Genomic DNA, 14,901 nt, shown 5'->3' with positions numbered 1-14,901 from the left:
GGTTCTGCAATGTTGATTGTGGGATAAATACTTGCCAGGACAGTAGGGAAAACAGAAATAAAAATAAAGAGTAGGAGACAAGTCAGGTCTAGTAGTATCTGTGGAGAGAGAAATAGTTAATGTTTGAAGTCCACTATTTCACTTCTAAACCAGAGATAATGGAGTGAAAAATCACAGGTTATAGTCCAACAGGTTTAATTGGAAGCACTAGCTTTCGGAGCACCACTCCATCAGGTGAGAGATAATTGATTTATTCTTTTTCAACATAATGCTATAGTTTTTTAAAAATTATCCAGAGCCATCAAATGTTAAAATAAAGTTTTAACATCCTCATCAAAAATACAGCACCTCTGATTGTGTGGCCTTCCCTCCCACATGGGGAATGTCAGCTTTGATTTTAGTTTTTAAGTCCCTATAATGGAACTTGAATCCAGAACCATGGTCTCCAAGGTGAGAATATGCCCAACTACGTTGCAGCTGTTTTTAAAGAATATCAAGTTGTGGGCACCACTTTCAACACTTTAAAGTATATGAATAGGAAATGTTTCAAGGGATGTGGGCTAAGTGCATGCAGGTGGGACTAGTTTAATTTCAGATTATGAGTGGCATAAACTGGTTGGATTGAAGGGTCTGTTTCCATGCTGCATGCTTCTGACTTGCTAGGCCAGCATTTATTTCCAATGCCTCATTGTCCTCTAATGTGATAGTGATCCACCTTTTGAACTGATTCAGACAATGTATTGCGCGGACACCCACAGTCCACTAATTTACTATTGTCACATATACAGTACCTAGGTGTGGCGCAAGCAGATCATACTATACAAAGTGTACAGGGTAATAGAATAGCGTGACATTACATCCACAGCGAACAAGCTCAAAATTAAAATCCTCTGTGTATCCCCACACTATTATTAGGAAGTTCAAGCATTTTGACCGAACAACAGTGAAGGAATAGTTCCAAATCAGATAGGTGACTGAGAGGAGGGGAATTTGTTCCAATTCAGCTGCCACCCCTGTCATTCTAGCTAGTAAAGAGTTCACAAATTTGTTAGGTACTGTCACTCGGTGAGTTCTCATCGTGAGCCTTGTACTGGAGATGGTATACACCGGTGCCACTGAGAGGTGGTAGTGAAAAGGGGAATGAATGTTTTGGGTGGTGGATAGGGGTACTAAGCAAGTGCTTTTTCCTGGAAGCATTGAGCTCTGAAGGATGCTACGCTCTCCAAGGTAGTTTGCATCAATCTGATTTTAAATTAAAAACCTTATCTATAGCAGAAGGACGTTTTAACCATTACAGTCTTAATGGAAGAAGCTTCTGTGACACTACCACTAATCTTACTAAAACATTATCGGATTATCTCATTTCTATTTAGAGATCTTTGTCTCGTACAAACTAATTATATCCTCCACCAGAATGATGACTTAATTAACTGTAACCGGATCTAGGATATCCTGAAGGAGTGAGGGACACTGCTTAAAATCAAGGCATTGTTGTCAGCCTCTGTACATTAACAAATTATTTAAAAAAAACACTTCTACCTAGGCTTGCAGAGAATCTTATAGTGGAGAGGTAGCATGCCTTTCCCTAGGCAGACGGTCTGAATTTAACACGCACCTGCCCCAGAGGTGTGTCATAATGTTGGAACAATTAAATGCAGTTCTTTTTAATTAACCAGCCTAAGTCTAGTGATAGTGTCTCAACCTCTGGGAGAAAGATGCAGATTCAAGTCCCAGAGCTGTCTGAACAGGTTGATAAAAATACTTCCTCAAGTCATGGGCTTTTTTTGGGGGAAGAAGGGGAGGGGGGGGGAAAAGAGAGAGATAAAAAAAAGAGGAGAGAGAGAGGGGCCAGTATTTACGACCTATCCCTAATGCACCTTGAAATGGTGGTGAGTAGCCTTTATGAACTTCTGGCATCAGTATGATATAGGTACACCCTTAAAGAATGGTAAAATAGTTCCACAAGAGGATGGTTTCCACATGGAGGAAAAGCTTACGGGAGGCACATTTGCATTTGACTGCTGGCTGTTTGTTGTGTTAGTATAAATTAAAGTGTAATTGTCAATTCTTTCTAAGGAACACAGATATGTTGGTACAGGAATAGGGTTTTGACAGTATAGACATCTGCTAACATCTTGTTTGTGCAAATATATATGACCACTGTTGGATTGTTAGAAAGACCACACACAAGACAGAACCAGCAGAATTTATTGTGCAGTATGTACAATTCCAGCTATTAAAATTTTATACAATATGTACAAATTAAATAAATCAACCACAAAACCCTCACCTGTATAGAGCTCTTACATTTAGATTCCTTGCATTACATGGAGACCCGAACCTGAAAATGGTTTCTGTCGGTCACATGTCTCAGATCCAAACAACCCTCAAACCACAGATCTGACACATGTACACACACTCTCAAAATTGATACTTCCTGAAATTTTTGGTTGGGGGGGGGGGGGGACAAAAAAATGGGTTTTAAAAAAAAACATTGCTGATGGGGCAACCAGAAAGGATTGGAACATTTTTTTCTATTTGGATTTTGCTTTTTGAAGACTAAAAAAAAACAAGAGCAAGCCTTATTCCTTAGGGAGCTGTATTATTGTTTTGGGAGCAGTATTCTTCCACCAAACTGCCTGGTTTGTTTGATTCTGCTTCACTTTGGTGGTGTCAATGAGTTACAACTCACTTAGGTGCCTCTATCAAGACAACAGTGTTCTACTTGGTATTACAGCAACAAAGAGGGTGATTGCTGAAGAAAGGACAGCATCCAACACCATAGTAGGTCTAATTACTTCCAACAGAACCCTGCATCCCAATTATTGTGTTACAGATTAATGAAGGCTAGCAAGCCCTCAGACTCTTCCCCTCCCCCCAATTTTTATTACCAACACATCCTAGGCACTTTACAAATGAATACAGAGGGAGAGGGACAATAACAGGCCTCAGTGCCCTTCTGTTTTCCACTACAACAACAGGAAAAGATTCCTTGCAAGCTCTGAGCATGTCATTCAGAGCAAGAAGCCACTAACTGCAAGCTCACTCCAGACCACACTGCAAAATTTACGTGACCCATCTCCCCCACAGCAAAACCATCAAGTGCCTACCTTCCCCAACCCTCCCAATTAATGTCAGCTGGAAGGGGTTGTGGAGATGACCGATCCTTCAACAGTCCCAAAAACACCGGACACATCCATATCCAGAATGCTCTGTCCACAGGGAGAGCCACACGAAAATCCCATCTCATCCTCACTCAGGGTCTCAGATGGGAGGGCCAATTCCTCCTGCATGCAGTTTAGTGGATGGAGGCTGTGAATGGGGGTCATGTATTACAACACGCATGAGCCAGGTAGAGGAGTCCACATTGTCACAATAGCACAATGGCTTTGCTCACCTTGCCCCTGGGAGGGTGAGCTGTATAGCAGCCAATCCCTTGGGATTCCACAATACAGCCTACATCTCCAGCACATCCCTCACCCACCACCTTGGGACATGGGGAGATTGATCTTCCCCTTGACAAATCAGCCAACTCAATATTGACGCTGGAAAGGGAAACTGAATTTTCCCAAGTCCTGGATTATATTGGTCACCAGAGGGAGAAGGGGAGACAGGTTGTCTCACATTGTTACTGCTGGCAACAATACATGCCAACAGGATTGTTGTGAAATACCAGCCATTCACCCTGTGAAGTGAAATTACAAAGCTTCTTTTCGCAAATAGAGAATGTAAATTTCTTATGCATGCAACAATTAAAACATTTTGCGACAATCCAAAACTTAAATCTTTTAAATCGACAGGGGAACATTGAAGAAAGCAGTGGTGGGAATAAATCTGCACAAATGCCATTTCCACTGTTCTTTACACTGGGCAGAAATCAACAAAAAGAGAGGAATGGGAAGGCAGGCCTGTCCCCTTCCCTCGTGTCTGTTTCTGGCAAACGAGGGGATTCACATGCTCGACCCTTTCCAGAGCCTCGGAAATCACAGTTGGGACCAAAAATAAGAGAGTAATTGCCAGGGAGCAAACCAGGGTGGGGGCCGCAGACCCCGAGCCAATCCCCAGAGAACGATCGGCCAGGAGAGCGGGAAAGGAAACCCCCCCTCCTCTTGACTAGCGCATGTTATATTAGAGTTGTGTTTGTGCGCATATATTTGACATGAAGTAAGAAATAGGGACTTCTCTACAGTGGATTTGAAACGAGAAACTGAAAAAAAGTGCTTTGTGAAATTTTTTTTAAAAATCAGCCAATCTACAAGTCCCAAAGTCACAAGCTGTGTCTATTTCTTTTGAAAGAGGCTATCAGTTTAATCTTATTGCAAAGATGTGAAACTGCTGAAGTGTCCCGCTTGGACCTAGTTCCCAGATCTCCTATCCAAGCCTCTTCACTCTCTTTCTCCCCCACACCCGCGCCCAAGATTGACAAGAGGCTTATCCAGACACAGGAGAGATATGACCTCCCTCTCACAGGAAAAGGAGATGAGCATCTACTTAATTGTGATCATTGATTGCTCTGCTGTTTTATAACATTTGAGAAAACTCTTGATCAAACACATGAGCCATATTATTAAACCAAGTAAATAGGAAGGTTGAAAACATTTAAAAGACGGGCAAATGATCTGCATGGTATTTAATGCAGCTGTCTTCCAGCACGTTGAGATTCAGTCCATTCCAAGTTGTTTTACCGGATGTAGCTGGAGGTGGATCATGTCACCTCTCACCCTCTGGCTGTTCCTGCAGAGGAGGGGAGGGTACATCAAAGCTTTGGATTTAGAGAATCCAAAGTCAAAAACAATTATTGCAGCTGTGGTTGGTTGACAGCAAGTGTTTTTTGGTGGTGGCGGAGGCAGGGAGAAAGAGAAGAGGTTGCCAAAGTGCATCGAGGAGGGCATGCTCACAGTATGGATCGTTCCGTCGACAACAGTGGACACAGGGCTACTGAGGTGTGGTCCTGTCACACAGCAACACCAGAGATAGACTGACTGTCAGATATTATACAGGGGGAGGGAGGAGAGAAGGCGGCAAATACACAGAGAGAGAGAGAGAGAGAGAGAGAGAGAGAGAGAGAGATAGAAAAGGAGATAGAAAAAGAAAAAAAGGAGAGAGAGAGTGCGAGTGAGCGAACGCGCAAAGACCCTATGCCAGATAGCAACAGGTGACCTGTCCAAACCCAATTGACCTTCTGAAGTGGGGGTAGGCAGAGGGGAGGGTGGGAGAGAAATCTTGCTGAATTTTGGTACAAACATCAGGGTGTGCGCATGGAGAAGGACAGAACGAGAGAGCGTAAGAGATCGCAGCTGGTGTATCTGTTGCCTTTTACTGGACCTTTCTCGATATTCTCAGACTTGCTGCAGTGTCTTCAGCAGCGACGTTCAAAGCTTGGATTCCCTGCATTAGGGTAGGATCAATGGCACTTGGTGATGGGTCGGGAATAGAGGGATGAAAAGAGAAAACACCCTTGAGAGAGAGAGAGAGAGAGAGAGAGAGAGAGAGAGAGAGAACACAGTGGCACCCTCTCTTGCTGCAGCCCAAGCCCTCCCCACGTTCTCTCTGGCTGTCTCCCATCCTCCCGTTCCCCTCCCATCCCTCCCACCGCCCGTCTCTGACCCGGCGTCGAGCCGCGTAGTCCGGTCCGAGCGGTCAGTGACGGCCACTGGGCAGGTCGAGTTTCCGCAGCCGCCTACGGCGCAGTTCAGCTGCATCTGGTTCACTGAGAGCGTCCTTCTCATCGTCCGGGACTTCGGCCGAGTCAGGTACGGAGTATCCCACTGCCCCTTCCAGGTCACTCTGCCCTGCAAACATTGAATAAAAGAATAACATTGCTTTTTATGAAAAATAAAAACAAAACCAGTTCACCCAAAAGCCGATGCAGGACGGGGGGGGGGGGGGGAAAAAAGAGGGTGAGGTGGAGAAAGAGGAGAGGACAGGGTTTCCATGCTGTACATCTCTATGACCAGGGAGGACCCTTTCATTTCTCATGAAGCCTTCCTCTCCATCCTCCCAATAGCATCCCACCCACTCTGACTGGATCCTGAATGACTACATTATCCAGCCCAGGTCCTGCTCCACTTAGTGTTCACACTCTGGATGGTGAACTGCTTTTAGACATTAGCCCCTGAACTCATCTCTTCCCAGTTTGTCACCATGTCCCTCATGTCCGGTGGTTTGAATGAAAACCCCTCTACCCGGAGTTGGAGAATAAACGCCACGCAATGACAAAGTGGTGGAGGTGAATGAACAGGGCTGAAAAGGAGAGAGAGATTTAACAAATGGTCATTGAGGTGTATGCATTTGGTCCCTTTGGTGAAGTGTTTCTTGTTTGAAAAAGCTAGATCAGAAGTTCCTTCTGGAACCTAATCCAATATGTCAGAGTAAATGCCTGCAAATCCCTGACATTGTAAATGAAGCATTCCTTGTAACAGTGGCTTATGACAGGTGGCATAAACATTGGTTAGTAATCAAGGACTGACTTCAGCTTACAAAATCCACGAGATTGAAAGCTTTAGGCAGCTGTTGGAGGTGGCCTGACTTAGGTCAGAAGCATGAGAGAGTGCGGTGTTGAGAGAGCGCGGTGTTGAGAGAGCGCGGTGTTGAGAGAGCACAGCAGCATTCGAGGTACAGGAGCAGAATCGATGTTTCGGGCAAAAGTCCTTCATCAGGAATGAGGCCTTTTGGCTGGGGGGCTGAGATAAAATGGGATAAACTCCCATTATCTCTCAGCTCCCAAGCCTCATTCCTGATGAAAGGAATATGCCAGGTATGTCGATTCTACTGCACCTTGGACGCTGCCTGGCCTGCTATCCTCTCTCAGTGCCACACTCTTGATTCTCATCTCCAGCATCTGCAGTCCTCACTTTCTCCTTGGATCAGAAGCAAGCTTTGTATTCTGCGAGAGACATGTGCAAGACCGTACAGGACAAGCAGAATTACTTCAGTATGGAAAAGCAAAGTTTAGTTTGTGGAACTTCCACACCAGAAGTGTTTGGTTATTAGAAGCTGGAGAGAGTTTGAGCTCTCAATTTTGAGACTATTCATGGAAGATGAGTTCACAGGTCAGATGTCAGAAAACGGAGGAGAAATCAAACTTCATATTGAAGTATTCTTTGGATTTTAAATTGCAGTTTTGGATGTGAAGATAGGAGATATAGTTAGTCAGTTTGCAGATGACACCAACATTGGAGGTGTAGTGGACAGTGAAGGAGGTTACAATGGGATCTTGATCAAATGGGCCAATGGGCTGGGGTATGGTGGAAGGAGTTTAAATTTAGGTAAATGTGAGGTGCTGCATTTTGGGAAAACCAATCTTAGCAGGACTTATGCATTTAATGGTAAGGTCATAGGGAGTGTTGCTGCAAACAGACCTTGGAGTGCAGGTTCATAGCTCCTTGAAAGTGGAGTCACAGATAGATAGGATAGTCAACGTGGCATTTGGTATGCTTTCCTTTACTGGTCAGACTACTGAGTATCGGAGTTGGGAGATCATGTTGCAGCCGTACAGGACGTTGGTTAGGCCACTGTTGGAATATTGCGTGCAGTGCTAGTCTCCTCCTTATCAGAAGGATGTTGTGAAACTTGAAAGGGTTCAAAAAAGATTTACAAGGATGTTGCCAGGGTTGGAGGGTTTGAGCTACGGGAGAGGCTGAATAGGCTGGGTCTGTTTTCCCTGGAGAATCGGAGGCTGAGGGTTGACCTTATAGAGGTTTATAAAATCATGAGGAGCATGGATAGGATAAATAGACAAGGTCTTTTCCCTGGGGTGGGGGAGTCCAGAACTAGAGGGCGTAGGTTTAGGGTGGGAGGGGAAAGATTTAAAAGGGACCTAAGGGGAAACTTTTTCACGGAGTGGTGAGTTTATGGAATGAGCTGCCAGAGGAAGTGGGGTGAAGGCTGGTACAATGACATGTAAAAGGGAATCTGGATGGGGATACGAATAGGAAGGGTTTAGATGGATATGGGCCGAGTGCTGGCAAATGGGACTATACTGGGTTGGGATATCTGGTCAGCAAGGATGAGTTGGATCGAAGGGTCCGTTTCTGTGCTGTACATCTGGCTCTACTGATAGCATTGGGAATAGATTGAAACTTTATTTTGCTGAATGTCGTTTTTCAAATGACTTTCTAGAATTAGAAATTACTCAGTTTGCTTCTTTTGGCTTTTTAGTCGTTTGTGCTACAAGCTTCTGTTGAATCTCTGTACCCTCACGTGACTGTTTCACAGTGAGATGACAAGGTGGGGTGGAAGGGAGCTGGTGTGTAGAAACACCAGCGAGCAGCAGATGGGCTGAATGGTCTACTAACACGTTAGAAAATTCCTTGTCCTTCCACGACCGAGGAATTAACCCGGCTTGTTCCCGGAAAGAATTCTCATTGGTAAATTTCTCTCTGATGCCCAAAGCGAAGTAGTGTGATTCCTGTGCGTTATTTATTGTTGAAGTGTACTGTGTGTGTGTGGGGAATGATGTGATGACAGCAGGAGTTCGTGTGTGAAGGTCACCAAAGCAAACTAACAAAAGCTTCAAAACCAAACAAAACCTCAGAATATCTCAACAAGAAACCTTCACACCCAATAACAGTAGAGGTTTTGCAAAACGCTCTCGTAATTCCGTCTTTTGACTTGAGGGACCCTGAACACACTTGCATTCCAAGCGTCAATAATGCCTTGCATTTCCCCTTAACTTTGTGGCGTGAAGTCCAATTGGCTTCTTTCTTCCTATTTTCAAACCTCTTAAACCTTCCCCTTGGTTTCCCGCTTGGAAAGACAAACAGGAAAAACGCCAGCTCAGAGACAGTCCCACATCAGAACTTATTAACCTATCCGCCACCTACCACTCCCGCGCCCCCAAAACCCCACCATGAAGCAAGTTGGAGACCAAACTGACTGGCTCCTCCCATGCCACCAAACAGATCCAGTAAAAACTGGTACCTATTTCTTCAGGTTGCAGGGGAGATTGTGCGGAAGTGCTGTCGAAAGCAGGAGGAGGGGAATCTCCAGTAGAATCCACCTGTGATCCAGACGTTGGATCCGTTGACTCTGTACTTGGTGCTGAGCTGGTAGTTGCTGTTGGTCTGGGCGGACTAGATAAAAGGACAGGAATGACAGGGTGCGTTTGAAAATCTACATTTTACTCTTAAATGAGGTCCCCCTCCCTGCAATGGATCCAGAACGTAATCACTTGGTCACTTTTAAACATCCAGCCAGTTATGATCTTTGACAATTAGACTGTGCTGTGTAGCTATCGAGGGTGCCAAAGGTGACCTTGCTTCTGGGAGATATTTGTGACAAGGTCTCATGGGGGAAGGGGCTGGTAAAGGAACAAGGCAATGGCCGTCTGGTATTAAATCGCGAGACTTTTAGTCCAGAGACTTGGGTAGTGTTCTGGAGATTTGGGTTAAATCCTCTTGTAATGGTTGCTGGAATTTAAATTCAGGATGTAGGTCTGCTCGCTGAACTGGAAGGTCCATGTTCAGACGTTTCGCCACCACACTAGGTCATATCTTAAATGAGCGTCCAGACGAATCACTGCTTGTATTTCCTGTTTTCCATTTATAAGCTTGGGTTTCCTTGGGCTGGTGAGGTCATTTCCTGTGGTGAATATAAATAGAAAGCAGGAAACACCAGCAATGCTTCGTCTGGAGGCTCACTGAAGAGGTTACCTAGGATGGTGACGAAACGTCAGAAAGTGAACCTTCCAGCTCAGCGAGCATACCTACATCCAGAAGCTTGACCGGAGCTACAAATCTTCTCAAAACTCGTTAGTCTAAATTTAATTAGGAAAGAATCTGGAATTATGTCTAATGGTGATCATGAATCCATTACCGATAGCTAGGAAAAACCAATCTGGTTCACTAATGTCTTTTAGGGAAGGTAAACACCATCCCCATCTGGTCAGGCCAATATGAGACTCCAGACCCACAGCAACAGGGCCGACTCAACTGCCTTCTGGGCAATTAGGGATGGGTAATGAATGCTGGCCTAGCCAGCGATGCCCACTGCATGTCAATGAATTTGAAGGCAGTTTTCTGTGGTGCTGCAAGATTTTTACTGCGCTGCATGGTCAGAGGGATCAGACTTGAATTCAATCATCAGAATTCACTAAGTCTGGACCAGCAGAGGGGCTGCGAGACACTGCACACATTTGGTTTGAACTGGATGAGTCTGCCCAAGCCTTACTCAATACGAGGCCCTGCGATACGGTAGCCCAGCCTACCTGAGTGTAGCGACAACAGAGAGGTATTGGTGGATCTGCACCATGGCTGCATCCAGCAGCGTGTGAATGTTCTGAAGACACTGCAGCCGCGCTTCCAGGTTCTGACGCTCCTGACCCTCCATCGCTCGGAGCTCCTCGTCTGTCAATCCGGCAAAGCCAGAAGGTGGCATCGGCATCGGAGGCATTCCTGAAAAGAACGAGGGGCAAAAAGAAAAATAAATAAGAGCAGCTGCAGCTCATATCCCACAGAAAGTGCTACTCCTTGGGTGCCAACTCAAAACCGAGTATCTACAAACAAATAAACACAAATACTGCAAAGCTGAAATAAAAATAAAGCACTAGAGAAACTCAGGTCAGACAGTACTGCAGAGAAAACCCAGAGGTAACTTTTCAAGTCCAATTTAATCTGGCTGTACATCAGAAATGAAGGGAACTGGAAAATTATGGTTTTCATGCTATTGGTAAAAGGGAAGCAAGAGGAGATGAAACGGAGATAGTGAGGGTACCCAAAGAATAAAGAACAAAAGGAGTGCTAATGGTGCTATAAGAGTGACAGAGATGCAGAATTAGGTGTTAATGATAGCAGTAAGAACAGACAGTACCTTTGCAGACAGCAGACCCAGTCAAACAAGACATCACGGAGAAGAGGAGGGGTTGCAACAAAATGGAGGAGAGTGGTTATGGTTTGGAATTGAACACGTCAATTCTCTAAGGCTCCTCACCAGCACAGGTCTGACTGTAAGTAGTGCTCAATTTGATCTGACCAAACTGACACTCTGTTCTGTGCCATGTATCACTGTGAAGGTAATCCTTTAAGGAGCAACAGACTCTTAGCACAGTGTAGCTGCAGACTGGGACAGAGTCAGCCTGCTAAACCCAAAGCCGCTGCAATAATGGGAGACCGGAGTTGCTCGCGAGCACGTACATTAAACCATCACAGCGCAGGCCTTACTCTTACCAAACGGAGGGGGGGGCATTCCCACCCAAGGAGCCGACGGGAAGGGAGGGAAGGAGAAGGGAAATCCTGGGATTGATGCAGCAGCGGGCGTCTCCAATCCAGTCCCTGACATGGTCTCAGTGCTCCGGGATTCTTCACCAGCTAGAGTTTACCGGGGGGGGGGGGGACACGGGGGGACGGGGAGAGAAACACAACAAGTATATTAATGTAAAGGCTCATTCGGGTTGTTGGGAAGTAAGAGGCATTTCAGAAGAGACTCACAAATAGCAGTGCGGTCCAGAGTGCTTAAAAATCAGGCAGGCTTGTGTTCTGTACCTTCCCCTCTACTCAAAAGTAAAGTAACTGAGTACCAGCCAAACACTTTGGGACGGACAAAGACTTGACATCTGCACTCCTGATTGGACAGGGCTAGCTGGGAATTAGAGTAAACAGGGTGACAGTGGTGCTCATGCTATAATCTCCGGGATCATTACATTCCACTCTTGTACCCGCCCCCACATGTCCCTACCCAGAACAAACTGGGCCTTCCCGGGTCAACAATGTGGAAGCTCAACAGGGGGATTACGAATTAGTTGTTTGCCAACAGAGATCAGTCAGGACACCACCGTAAAAAGGTTTATTCCACCTATTTCCTCATCTAAGAATACACAGCTTTTAGAAATCACTCCATGTTACTGCTCATTTTCTCCCATACCACACTCTGCTTTGAATGCTCTCCGTGGATCAATTGTTAAAAGCCCCGTTGTTTGCCAGGGTTGCTGGGATGGGTGGTGTTAGTGAGAAATGGGCTCCCACTGGCAACCCGCCACACCCCTAACCAGTGCTGAGGGGGAATTGCATTCCCTTGCTCATTCCAGACACCGGGCCTGGAGTTGGGATTTCACTCTCGCACATCGACACAAGATGTCAGCCTTGGCTTCGGTGGGGTTCACTCAACCCAGAGTCAGAACTTGGGAGCGTGTTCAGGCCTTCACCCCACCAGGGCTGAAACACGGGGCTGACGTTCCCACAGCTGGCATGGAGGGAGGAGCTGCCCTGCCGGAGGACTGGCATGGAGGGAAGAGTTACTTCAGAAGCGGCCTATTTCTCCTTCCCCCTGTTAACTCGAGCTGGAGAGAACTCTCTCTTTCCCTCACCACAGCATTGCAATTCAGAGTAGCTCCTCAGCTTGATGACCGCCTTCTCCCTTCGCTTGCTATGGCGATGGGCACTCTTCCTGGACTCCATCAACGGGTCAGAGGTGACTGAGGAACACTTCACCCCCACCCTCCTTTCTCTTTCACAGTCTGGAGTCTGTGACCTGGCCTGCCAGTGACATCACACTGGATGCCGTGCCCCTCTGTGAGGTCATGGGCCACCCAGATCACTACCACACACAACATACTGACCAACAAGCACAGGCTTTGGGGCCCACAAGTGCCAACTCCACAGACACCCGAGCACAAACCCAAGCTGACCTGAAGTTGGAGGCCATCGCTGCCTTTCAGATAGGAGGCTAAACAGAGGTTGCGGTGGCCATGGATTCCACAACCACTGCGTGGAGGCAAGAGGAGAACACATGTGCCAGGAGAAGTAGAAATATTAGTCGATCTTTCAATACGGTCATGGTGATCTTGACCTTCAACCCCATTTTTCCTCAATCACTGACATTTAAAAACGCCTCACTCACCAGCGCATGTAATCAATGGAGATTTCACAACCTCCTGGGGTAGAGAGTTCCAACGACTCATTACCCTCTCACAGAAATAATTCCTCCTCATCTCAGTCCCAAGTGATCAGCCTGTTAGCCAGAATCTGTGCTCTAGATTCCCCAAATGCCAACGTCTACCCTGTTCAAGCCCCTCCAGAATCTGCCCCAGTCGCTTCCCTAATATGCAACCGTCAAACACAGGTGACCCAAATGTCACCTCATTGGTGGGAACCTGGGACCGTACAAACCGCTCCCTCCGTTACTGTGGGTAGGCTGATTGTCTTTTTTTATTTTGGTTTCCAAAACAATGTTGCTGCTTCACGTTTCTCCCATTTCCCACCACCTCACACGTTCCCACTTACCGCTTGCCTGGCCCTCTGCACCAGCAGGAGCTGACGTGTTGGATTGTGGCACATTCGGAGCTGCACCAGGAGCCTGCGGGAAGAGGTGCTGGCCCATGGGCGGCCAGAAGGGGAACATAGCTGGCGGAAAGGGCGGCATCCCTGGAGGCACTGGGAAAAGGAACAGCAGCAGTGAGGACCAGGCACGCCACACAGCGCGAACGTGTACAACTCAGCAACACACAAAGCCCTGGAGGGGGACCATAAAGTACAGTTCTGCCTCTCCCAGATTCTCGCTGCAAGTCGTTCCCTAATACATGCAGTTGACCCCCCCACCTGCCCAGTTCACCAGTTTTGCAAAGGTCCCCCAGCAGCAAGACTAGCCTTAAAGAATTTATAGAATTAAAACCCACTCCAGGGGATTCACATTCCAGGTTTATACTTTCACCTCGGGAAAGCTGCAATGCAGGGATGAATATCTTTTAGAATCACAAATCCCTACAGTGTGGAAGTAGGCCCTACAGCCCAAGTCCACACTGACCCCTCCAAAGAGTAACCCACCCAGACTCATTTACCTCCGTTCCCCCCCTCATCTGACTTTACTAAAACACTTGACCAGAGTCAGAATCATAAAGCATGGAAACAGACCCTTTGACCCAACTCGTCCGTGCTGCCCAGAGATCCTAAATTAATCTCGGCCCATTTGCCAGCATTTGGCCCCTATCCCTCTAAACTCTTCCTATTCACGTGCCCCACCAGATACCTTTTAAAATGTTGTCATTGTACCAGCCTCCACCACTTCCTTTGGCAGCTCATTCCATACACGCACCACCCTCTGCATGAGAAAGTTGCCCCTCAGGTTGCTTTTAAATCTTTCCCCTCTCGCTGTAAACCTATGCTCCTCTAGTTTTGGACTCCCCTCTTCTGGGGGGGGGGGGGGGGGGGGGGGGGGAGTCCTTGGCTATTCAGCCTATCCATGCCCCTCACGATTTTATACACCCTGACAAGGTCACCCCTCAGCCTCTGACGCTCCAGGGAATATAGCCCCAGCCTGTTCAGCCTTGTCCTATAGCTCAAGCCCTCCAACCTTGGCAATATCCTTGTAAATCTTTTCTGAACTGTAACCCCGTTCTATCGCAGGCTGATCAGAATCAGAAGCAGTCCTATATGCCTGTATTGGGACCATGTACCTGTCCTATGTCTTTTAAATGTTGTATGGGGGTGGGCATTTACTTTGGAGGGGATTATTCCCACTGTCCTGGTCAGCGGATGCTGTAATCGTTCCGTTGTTTAAGCAAGCTGGCACTGAATTATGGATGTCAATAGGTTACTTATCTCACTGCTGATTACAGGGAGCTTATATACAAGGGACCGGACTTACTGAAACATGTCATTTATGGATGACACTTTAGGAAAAAGGGGCAATATAACCTCAGGCTGTTCCGGACTGCTGCTATACAGTGGAATCAGTGTGGGGTGTTTCGGATTCTGAGCTCACGATGATGGCAAAGTTTCCTGCCCTTCCCATTTCAAGCACCTCAGTTGTTCCCCAACGGCTGGGATCCTTCAAGAACAACTCTTACTCACCTCCCCCAGTTAGTCCAATGCATCCCACCTTCCTGGAGATGTCTCAATGGTTCATAGAATCCCGACAGTGTGGAAGCAGGCCGTTTAGCCCGTCGAGACCCCCTACCGTTTCCCTGTA

At 46.7% G+C, this 14,901-nt stretch overlaps 1 protein-coding gene across 2 annotated transcripts in view; it reads right to left on the bottom strand.

Moving 5' to 3' along the window:
* Positions 1 to 2,191: 2,191 nt before the first annotated feature.
* The window catches only part of syvn1 (synovial apoptosis inhibitor 1, synoviolin), a 40,432-nt gene continuing 27,722 nt past the window's right edge, over positions 2,192 to 14,901 (bottom strand). For both annotated transcript variants that reach the window (XM_060855472.1, XM_060855473.1), the window contains exons 12-16: positions 13,218 to 13,367; positions 11,166 to 11,306; positions 10,208 to 10,394; positions 8,923 to 9,074; positions 2,192 to 5,792 (exon numbers count right to left, since the gene is read on the bottom strand). In XM_060855472.1, the coding sequence (XP_060711455.1) occupies positions 5,641 to 5,792; positions 8,923 to 9,074; positions 10,208 to 10,394; positions 11,166 to 11,306; positions 13,218 to 13,367 (782 nt within the window). In that variant the 3' untranslated portion in view covers positions 2,192 to 5,640. The remainder of the gene's footprint in view (positions 5,793 to 8,922; positions 9,075 to 10,207; positions 10,395 to 11,165; positions 11,307 to 13,217; positions 13,368 to 14,901) is intronic.

The sequence above is a fragment of the Hemiscyllium ocellatum genome, chromosome 46 (genome assembly GCF_020745735.1).
Source record: "Hemiscyllium ocellatum isolate sHemOce1 chromosome 46, sHemOce1.pat.X.cur, whole genome shotgun sequence".
Classification (NCBI taxonomy): Eukaryota; Metazoa; Chordata; class Chondrichthyes; order Orectolobiformes; family Hemiscylliidae; genus Hemiscyllium; species Hemiscyllium ocellatum.
The sequence above is the reverse complement of the archived record's forward strand: the minus strand, read 5'-3'. Positions and strand labels throughout refer to the sequence as shown.